Source organism: Emys orbicularis, chromosome 5 (assembly GCF_028017835.1).
Source record: "Emys orbicularis isolate rEmyOrb1 chromosome 5, rEmyOrb1.hap1, whole genome shotgun sequence".
Classification (NCBI taxonomy): Eukaryota; Metazoa; Chordata; order Testudines; family Emydidae; genus Emys; species Emys orbicularis.
This window is the reverse complement of record NC_088687.1, coordinates 124,218,210-124,228,745: the sequence shown is the minus strand read 5'-3', so window position 1 is coordinate 124,228,745 and position 10,536 is coordinate 124,218,210. Positions and strand designations below refer to the sequence as shown.

The following is a 10,536-nucleotide window of genomic DNA, read 5'->3' as shown; positions in this document are numbered from 1 at the left end:
AATGCCCAAACAAAATGATTTGACATTTCAAAACTGGTTTCAAAAGGCAAAAAATTGTCAAAACCAGCTCATACCTGCAAACAATTTTGGTTACATGAATCAGCATTTTCTGACAAAAAGCAGTTCACTGAAAAAGTCCCAACCAGCTTTAGTGCTGAACACCTTCCACTCCATCTGAAACCTGAGTGTTGCACTGTGGTAAGCACGTTGGTAAGTTACACACTTTGCAGGAGTGTTCAGTACCTTCCAGGACTGAACCATAAATATGTATAGCCCTAATTCAGCAAGGTGCTTAAGCACATGCTTAAAATTAAGCACAAATAGTTCTAATTGAAGTCAATGAGACTACTCAATGCGATTTGTGCTTAAGTACTTTGCTGAAGCAGGGGCTAAGTTCTCTATAATGTCGTATTTGTTGTGTTTTCTTGTCTAGTTTTGTTCTTTTAGATGTGTTTTCATTCTCTTCCGATGAAATGAAAGAAACAAATTGGCTTCAAGCTGTTTTATAATCCTCTCAATATTTCTTGGCTTGATGGTCCCAAAATATGATAAAGTTATACTTTAAGCATGAATCAAGGATTTTACTTTTCATTCATTTTATGATAACTTTCAGTTCTCCTGAGTGCTAGACTAGTCCCTAACGACCAGACCATCCTTTCTTAGCTACAGAGATATACTGAAATCTATCAAAGATTTCAAACAGGGCCCAAACAGATTAGGGGGAAAATAACAAACAAAGTCAACAGCACATGGTAGTATCTTTACCACTCATCTGCAAGTTCTCCGTACATGAGTAGGTTTGTACTGTTTATTGAACTTATCTAGCACGTATGTATTCATCAATTCTAAACCAAATGGTTCAGATCCAGATTGCTTGCCTTATTTATATTAGTCCCATTGAAGTCCACAAGACTACCTTTCTGAATGGGGTGAGAAGGAGTTGAAGATTTGGGGTGGATAGATATGGCTCTGAAGATTTGACACTACTTGGTACCTTTGAGATTTGGCTTTGAAGAGCACGACCAAGGACTGACTCACAGGTGGAGTTACTGAAATACCTGGTAAGTCCTAGAGTGGCTCCTTCCAGGTAGCAATTGAGGCACATTGGTTTGGTACTGGGGAATCTGGCACTGTTGATACTGCATTTCTTTAGTGGATGTTGTGATGTTGCACTCTATATGATTTTATAAAAATATGCTAATGTAACTGGAATATGCTTCATACAAAAGGTCTCTTGTAAGGTATCACTACAAAGCTTAGAATCTACTGAGTGTAATCATCCTATTTGTATAAATGTACCACTCTTGTATCTGAAACTAGAAATATGAAATATAACTTTGAGGGCCTATTGTAATTATGCAAAGTGTGGGCCATTAATGGCGGTTTGGAATCTTGATGACTCCCATTAACCAGGACAATTGACTGCAGATGGCTCTGTTTTACCTGTAAGTCTTCCTGCTTACGTGTGTGCTGGCAATTGGGTAATGAAGTCTTACAGTGACATGTGATCATGTCACCTGAACTGGAATCCATCTTTAACCTGGTGTCTTTCCATTGAGAAGGAGGGAATGGAAACCCAGAGAGGGACAAAGGATTCCTGCCTTATGCAAAAGATATATAAATGGGTGGAACAGAACAAAGTGAGGAGCCATCATGAGGAATCCCCTAGTTACCACCTGAGCTGGAACAAGGGCTGTACCAGGGGAAAGGACTGTGCCCAGACTAAGAAGGAGTCCAGTCTGTGAAAGAAACTTATTGAAACATCTCTCAGGGTGAGATTTTATCTGTACTCAATTGTATTACTGTATTAGGCTTTGATTTGCATGTTTTGTTTTATTTTGTTTGGTAATTCACTTTGTTTTGTCTGTTACTACTTGGAACCACATAAATCCTACTTTCTGTATTTAATAAAATAACTTTTACTTATTAATTAACCCAGAGTATGTATTAATACCGAGGGGGGGGCAAACAGCTGTGCATATCTCTCTATCAGTGTTCTAGAGGGCAAACAATTTATGAGTTTACCCTGTATAAGCTTTATACAGGGTAAAATGGATTTATTTGCGTTTAGATGCCATTGGGAATTGGGCATCCGAGTGTTAAAGACAAGAACAGTTCTGTAAGCTGCTTTCAGTTAAGACTACAGCTGTTACGGGACATGGTTCAGACCCTGGGTCTAGGTTTGCAGCAGGCTAGCGGGTCTGGCTCAAACCAGGCAGGGCAGTCCTAAGCTGCCAGGGCAGGAAGGCAGGAGCAGAAGTAGTCTTGGCACATCAGGTGGCAGCTCCCAGGGGGTTTCTGTGATCCAACCCATCACAGATGTCATGTGCTATTGCCATCAACCCAGGTTTTGGCTATAAAATGGAGCATTCCACAACTTGATCCAGGAGACACAAAGGTGGGCAAGTTTGGGGGGAGAGGGATAGCTCAGTGGTTTGAGCACTAGCCTGCTAAACCGAGGGTTGTGAGCTCAATCCTAGAGGGGGGCCACCTAGGCATCCGGGGCAAAATCAGTACTTGGTCTTGCTAGTAAAGGCAGGGAGCTGGACTCAATGACCTTTCAGGGTCCCTTCCAGCTCTATGAGATACAGGTATATCTCCATATTTGCCCTCACAACACTGGTCCTGTGCCTGAGTCAGACCAAAGAATCTGATCATAGCATTTAAATTTCCCTAGACATTGACATTTATTTTTTCCTGCCTCAGCATATGGGGTTAGACTGGATCACCTCTTGTGGTCCCTGCCAGCCCTCCATTACTATGCTCTAAAAGCCTTAAATATGTAAAAAGCCATCATTTTGACAACATTTGTTTAAAAGTTATTCAGCTTTTCCCTAGTTTTCACAAGGCAAAGATTGTTATATAGCATATGTATGTTTTGCATTTTTTAAAGTTGTAATATGGAAATGTTGTAATATGGGGAAGTTATTAGCACTTAATCAAGCAATAGCCTGTCTGATCATTGTTGACTCAATCCTTCATAAAATAACTAAGCTATGTTCAATAAAAGCCGCTCTCGTTAGCATCAAACATATCCTTACTGTTTAAATTATTCCAATGTGCCTTTGGTACTCATGTAGCCTGTTTATTAATCCTGCACGCTCAAGGGGCAAGCATAGTACTGGCTGGTAATACGCAAACATCTCCATACAGCTCTGTCAACACAAGCTCAGTCTTAAAGGCCATATATTGCTCTGAATTCAGAGCCCCCACTAACACTAATGGGATTGGACACTGAATTCCAAGGCCAGCTCACCTGAAATCAATGGGACTAACTGTGTGAGCAAAATTATGTTGTTAAAGCACTGGCAATTTCATTTACTAAAGCACTGGTTTTCAGCACAGAGAGACAGTCTGCCCCAAGAACTTGTAATCTAAAAGACAGACTCAGAGAAGACAGGATGTTCAGAAAAGGAAGTAACATATTTGTTGCTGCTGTGCTTATGTTATTAGCTCACATCTTGTGGACAAGTGCAAAGCTCTGGGTTCTGAGAGAAGAAAACAGCTCAACATGCCCTGTTATAGCCTTTAGCTTGTCCACAAGAAATGAACACAAGGGGACATCACATTCTGAACCTGGTACTCAGATACCAGAAATTAATAGTCTCCTATGCCACTGAGTTCTTCCAGAGAACAAGACTTATTTCCTGAATTTAAAAAGCCCTTTCAGCTCATTAAGGGCCCAATCCTGCTACCATCAAAACCAGTTGGAGTTTTGCCTTAAATAGGAAGATCAGGCTCTATAAGAGTATTACCCTTAATTCCACCTATAAAGGGAAGCATTCTTTCCTATGCGATCAATATTCTACACACAGAATTAATAAAAACAAACAAACAAAAACAGAGTTCAAGTTGGTTGCCCATAACCTCATGTCTGTGAGGTTCCGTCGCACCCCAGAATCCGATCTATTTATTTCAAGCTGATCTGCAGATCTAAACGCAAACACGGTGCACTTTTAACGATCAAATATAAACCACCTTTCCGATGAATTCCAGCTAGAGTGCAGAGGGAGCGGCAGACTTGGTGGTTGTTGTTGTTTTTTTGGGGGGGAGGGAAAGCAGCATGCTAGATGTACAAGGCTTAAAACGAAATCCCGATAAATAAAGAAATCCAACCCCCCTTTGCAAGTTCCTACAATCTGCCAGCGCCTTTCATGTTACTCACATAACACACAGCTGGGAGATAAAACGCTGCTCTGTTCCGCTTCATCTCCCTAGGCTTTCTACCACGAGCTGCTGTGGGATGGGCGTTGTCGGAGCGACCTCTAGCGGGTACAGCATTTACCTGCCGGTTCACACGGCGGTGTGTGAGGCGCGATCAGCTGCCCAAAGTTAGTGCTGTGATAATACAAGACAATAGCAGCGAGGGCTGATTTCGAGTCGGCGCCAGGGGCATTCTGCTAGAGCCCGCTGCCCGGCCGATCAGACAGAGTGACTCTAGCCACAGCATCCCCCCCATGGCGGGGCGCCGAGAGGCGGCAATGGGGGGTGCAAAGTGAAGAGGAAGTATGGGGGGGACCCAAACAAAAACCAATCCAAGGCGGGTCCGCGCTAACTAGATGGAGGGGCCGCTGGATCGCAGCCGCGTGTCGCCCTCCGCCCGCGAGCTCCTCCCCGGCTGCAGCACGGTGCCTAGAAGGGGCAAGGGAGCCGAGGAGGGCGCGGTGCCACCCGGCTTGGGTCGCTGCGCGGGGGGCTGCAGCCTGCAGCAGCGAGCGAGGGGCGGGTGCGGGGTTCAGGCAGCGGCTGCTTCGGGGCTGGGACGGAGCATGCTCAGATCGCTCGGGCAGGCAGCTGATGGGGAGCCGCATGTGAGATTACAGCGGAGCGAGCGGGCAGCTGCTACTTCGCGCCGAGCTCGCTCCGGCGCCGGGCGAACGGAGGAGGAGGCGCCGCCTAATGGGATTGCCGCCGCCGCCGCCTCGGAGCTCTCCGTGCAAGGGGCCAGCGGAGGGGCAGCGAGCCAGGGGCACTCTCCACTCCAAGGTGGTGGCTCCCTCCTGACCCGGGAGAGCGGCGCGGAGAGGGGTTACCTGCACCCCTAGGCGCCTCCTGACCTCCGCTGTCCCCGGCAGGATTGCAGGAGCAGGGGGAAGGCAGAGTCCGCCCGGTGCCGGCCGTTCCTGGGCTCGGCCATGTGCCTGGGTACTTAGCAAGAAGGAAAGCCTGCAACGGGGGGAGGGGGCCGGATATTTTGTTGGGGGGGGGCACACTCCAGCTGGCTGTGTGACAGAAGGAAGCAGCCTCCTCTCCACTGGTGGGGATGAAGGCACCAACTTGGAGAGGCAGCCCCAGTGGCTTGGTCTCTGGGGCTGGGAGGTTGACCCTCATGGCTGTATAGGATCCTCCCACTACCACTATGGATCTGCTGGTGCTGATGAACATCAGTGTTGGCACCCCCAATGGATCCCTTGTCTTCCCCTCCTCTTCCTCCTCGCCCCTGCAGCAGCCTCCCTCCCACTATTCCCCTGGGGCTGTGGCCAGTTTGGCAGCCGTGGTGGGTTTCCTTATCGTCTTCACCATCGTGGGCAACGTGCTGGTGGTGATCGCGGTGCTGACCAGCAAGGCGCTGCGAGCCCCACAGAACCTCTTCCTGGTGTCCCTGGCCAGCGCTGACATCCTGGTGGCCACCTTGGTCATGCCTTTCTCCTTGGCCAACGAGATCATGGACTACTGGTACTTCGGCAAAGCGTGGTGCAACATTTACCTGGCGCTGGATGTGCTGTTCTGCACTTCCTCCATTGTGCACCTGTGCGCCATCAGCCTGGACAGGTATTGGTCTGTCACCCAGGCGGTGGAGTACAACCTCAAACGGACTCCACGGCGGATCAAGGGGATCATCCTCACAGTCTGGCTCATCTCAGCTGTTATTTCCTTCCCCCCCTTGATCTCCGTGTACCGAGACCCCGAGGGGGACCTCTTCCCCCTGTGCAAACTCAATGATGAAACCTGGTACATCCTCTCTTCCTGCATTGGCTCCTTCTTCGCCCCCTGCCTGATCATGGTGCTGGTCTATGTCCGCATCTACCGGGTGGCCAAGCTAAGGACCAGGACCCTTTCTGAGAAGCGCACAGTGCCCGAGGGCTCTTCCCTGTCTGAGAATGGGCTGAACCGGGCCCATCGGGGCTGCACGTCACTGAGGATGCAGCCAGGGGAGAACGGACATTACTCGGTGCACCAGTGGCGCAAAGCCTCAGAGCTGGAGGACATTGAGCTGGAGGAGAGCAGCACCTCAGAGAGCAGGCGGAGGCGGAGCCGGGATGATCACCCCCGCAAAAGCAGTAAGAGCCAGTCCTTCTCATATTCCTACTCCTCCAAGCGCTCCAGCAATCGGTCCAGGGATCTCTTCTCCTCTCACCGCCGCAGGAAGCGCAGCAGCGTCTGCCGTAAGAAGGTCACCCAGGCCCGGGAGAAACGCTTCACTTTTGTGCTGGCTGTGGTCATGGGGGTCTTTGTGGTGTGCTGGTTCCCATTCTTCTTCAGCTACAGCCTCTATGGCATCTGCCGGAAGGCATGTGAGGTCCCAGAGACTCTCTTCAAGTTCTTCTTCTGGATCGGGTACTGCAATAGTTCCCTCAACCCGGTCATCTACACAATCTTCAACCAGGACTTCCGCAGGTCTTTCAAACACATCCTCTTCAAGAAGAAGAAGAAGAATTTTCTGCACTGAGCTGGAGTAGAGAGGAGAGGGGCCCGAGTGCTGGAGTAGAGTAGTGAAGAAGTGGGGGATGTGGGTAAGGGGGTGAGTTCACCGACCTTGGAGTGGAGTGAAGTGGAGGTGGGGGAACCAGTGTTTGAGTAAAGAGGGATAAATTACGGAGGGGACGGGAGATGAATTTGCATTTTGACCTTGGAGGGGAGGAGGGGAAACGTAAAGAAGAGGGTGGGACATTATGTTTTGGGCATGATGACCACTGTAAAGGTCTCTGAGGTCCAGAAGCCAAGCAAAGATGGGGAGAGGGAGGGATGGGCTGGTGTTGAAGTGGGAGATTTGGGTGTGTATTAGCAGTTAGAGAAGCTGGGACTTGTGCTGGACTCATCCCAGGAAGAAACCAGGTTTTACTGGTGAGGTGGGGGACAAGTGAGAAAGAAGATGCCAGGTAATAGCCACTGACAATCTTTGATATTCTGAAAGAATTTAAGTGTTTGCCAAAAAAAAAAAAGTCTAAAGAACAATCCAAACTCTTTTTTAAATAAACCTTTGTACTCTAAACCCTTCTGAATTGTGGTTTTACATAGGGCTTAAGTGAAAACAGGTACTTGGGGATTTCTGTCCTCTAATGGCCCTTGCATATTCCCTTGAGAGTTTCTCTTCCTTTCTCCCTCAATACCCCTCAAAGGGGCTAGTCTCAGGGGCTGAGTTTGGGTTCTGGTCTCATTCTCACATGTGCAGTTGACGGCACCCTGCTGTGCAGCTGTTCAAAGGAACAGCAATCACCACACCACAGACTCTTTAAATCCTTCACATTTACAGTCTTAGGGCAAATTAAACCCATTAGATTTATTTTTTAAAAAGAGAAACAAACGCAGCAGAATATCACTGAGATACCAGAACACATTTCTGATGGATGGCTAGCTGTTCCAATCCTTTAATAGTAATCTCTCATTTTTCTATTTGTACTTCTAGTTTGAGTCCAAATTTGTTTTTTGAGCAATGATTAAAATAAACACTCCCCCCACCCCCAGGGGATTTATGAAATCCCATAACCGCTGACGGGTAGGATGAGAAACAGGGTGGCATCTGTGCATTCATCAACAGAAAAAACATTTCCAATTGTCTGTAAGACCCAGCTAACATTTAAAGAATCAAACAGTCCCTCTCCAACTGCACTGCTGCAAGGTGTGTCTGTCTGAGGGAGGAAATGCTGCTCTTTCTTATGCATATCATTCCCTCCATAGGCAGTAGGATTTGGCATCTGCCACATAAACCTTTCCCTATTAAACAACTCTTTGAAATGGAAGGAGATCTAATCTAATACGGCAGGCACCTTGAAGCATCCAAATCAAATCTATAGCTTTGACTCACTAGATATCCACTTCCTTGCCTTGGCTGTTTTACAGGAAGGTGTCAACAGACCCTCTTCCCTTGGAATCCCTATGTCAGCAGTAGAAATGATAAACCAGTAACTTAGGCTGTTTTATCTGCTTTATATTATTACTGCTCAGTTCACTTAGACTAATCCTGGGCATAGATGCAAGCGGGTCTTCAGTGGTTCAGGCTTAGGTGTTGATTTAATAGACTGTTTCCCTTCAGGACTAACTCAAATGGCAGTTTTGCCGAAGTAAAGACTACAGCATGTGGCCCACTTTGAGTTTGAATGGTTTAGCTGAAAACCAAATTGGGACATTTTCAAATTCAGGCTCTTTAACCTATAGCCTTTTGGGAAATAAGGATTCAAGTGATGAAAAGATTCAAACTTGGTTTAAATGTTCACACTCTTGAAAGAGAAGGTATTAAGACTTGTTTTGAAGGTGTGTCCCACCTTTGCAAACTACTGATGGTTAGATGAAAGCAGCCCTCTTGATGCAGTGCACACACAAGGCTGCTAATGTTCGAAAATAATGGAAGTGGCTGAGATGGGAAAAATATAAGCCATTTTCCCTTCTGTAAAATGGAGAATTCATTTTAAAATGGCATGAAGGGGAGGTGAGGCAAACTCAGGTAGTTTGAGGGCAGCATGAGATGGCAGTGTGGGGCTACATAAGTCAATAAACTATATAATTGTCAGAACAACCAAAGCAACACATGGTAAATGTGCTACCTCGGAGATGCTGGAAAGCTTCATTAAAATATCCATTCTCACCACCAGAAAGGTTTGTATTTGTCACTGGGTGTTCAGGTTGGAGTGGCTTCCCACTCTGCAGACACACATTTCACTGTTGCGCTCCTCATTTTTAAATCAGATTGGCGTGCTGTAAACAGTCATTTCCCTGTGTTTTTCTTTGTAAAAACAGACAGAGTCTGTGAAAGAGAAAAGATGATTGACAGTTAAATTTGAGTGGGGGTGAAGTATGGATGGAACAGATGACATATGCCTTAAAAGTAATTTCTTTGCCATAAAATCATTTTTAATTGCTTGGAACGTGTAACAAACTGTGGCTTTATTTTCTTTTACATAATTGAATAAGGAAAGATTTCTGCAGATGCTGACCATCTGATCTGTACAGCAATGCACTTGAAAACAGGGCATTTCCCTATGGTTTTATTTTACTTTTATTTACAATTACTCATCTGACTGAACTCCTCCAAAGAATATGAATTGTTTTCTTTTGACTGATACATAGACTAATATTCACCCTGACTGGCTCAAAGATGTACCGCATACGTCCATTTGTAAGTATATTTTCCTACAAATCAGTCAATAAAGTGGATTTCTATGAAAGTATTTTTAATGTAACTTGAATATGTTTCAAATAATTACAATAGGAACCAATTTATTTTTTTACGTACAGTATTCTGTTATCACTTGTTATAATGATGATCAGCATATGCCTGTTAACATATGGTGTGTTAATATTTCATAAAAAGTTTACAGCTTTACAATTCATCCTGTAGTTGTGCTTCTACTGTAAGAGGATTTGTGTCCTTTAGCCTTGCTCAGAGGAATCTTTGATCAAATCTGCTGAGCCAGTTAAAACGTTCACACTCAGTTATTCAATAGGAATTAAATGTTCCTATAAAGCCATAATGATTTTAACAACAAGCACCTGACCAGTGACTTATACTTGTTCGTTTTCACTTTGCAGAAAAGTCCCCTCCAATCTAGGGTGAGAAGTTTATATGATGTTTATAAAAAGTCTGTTTCCTGACCAGTGCAACTATTGCAGGATGGTAAGTTACCACTACAAATATCTGGTTAGGACCTGGTTAGGATGAGAGCCCAATCCTGCAGTCTTTACTCAGGCAAAACGCCCATTCACTTTGGAGGGAGTTTGGCTGAATGAGAACTGCAGAATCAACCTCCATTTGCTACAATGGGGGCTTTATGCACAGGTGGTTAGCAGCATCAGTTCCTTACATCATTATTTAAAATAAGAATCTGGCCCTTAATTCATCTGTGTGATCGCCATTTAGGATTTGATGCAAAGACCACTGAAGTTAATGCAGTCTTTAAGGTTCAAGATCAAGACTGAGGGTCAGATTCTGATAGTCTTATTCACATTGACTAGTAATCTCATTGACTTCAGTGGCGCTACCTCTGGATGAAAGAGCTACTCAGTGTGAGCAACCTCTCCATAGGTTGCATCTGCTCAGTAGATGTGGTTGAATTGTGTAAATAATTATCCATGAATATTTATTTAATTATTGATGCAAAAAATTCCTCCAATAAATCACTGTTCAACCCTGGGATAGAGAGTCAGATAACATGAACAATGATTTACTTCATTGGTTCAGCAACAGACTCCACCACACTTTCTTCAATAAGCCATATAAAGAATATTATTTGATCCTCTCTACTTCTCAGGGAACTAAGGTTATGTGTGCCTATTGGTTACTTTCTGGCACGGTACTGTTTAGAGCAGCATCATATAGGG

The 10,536-nt window shown here is 45.4% G+C and overlaps 1 protein-coding gene across 1 annotated transcript; it reads left to right on the top strand.

Moving 5' to 3' along the window:
- Positions 1-5,359: 5,359 nt before the first annotated feature.
- On the top strand, positions 5,360-6,670 carry ADRA2C (adrenoceptor alpha 2C). Its single transcript, XM_065405462.1, has one exon. The coding sequence runs from the start codon at positions 5,360-5,362 to the stop codon at positions 6,668-6,670; it is 1,311 nt and encodes a 436-aa protein (XP_065261534.1).
- The last annotated feature ends 3,866 nt before the right edge of the window (positions 6,671-10,536 follow it).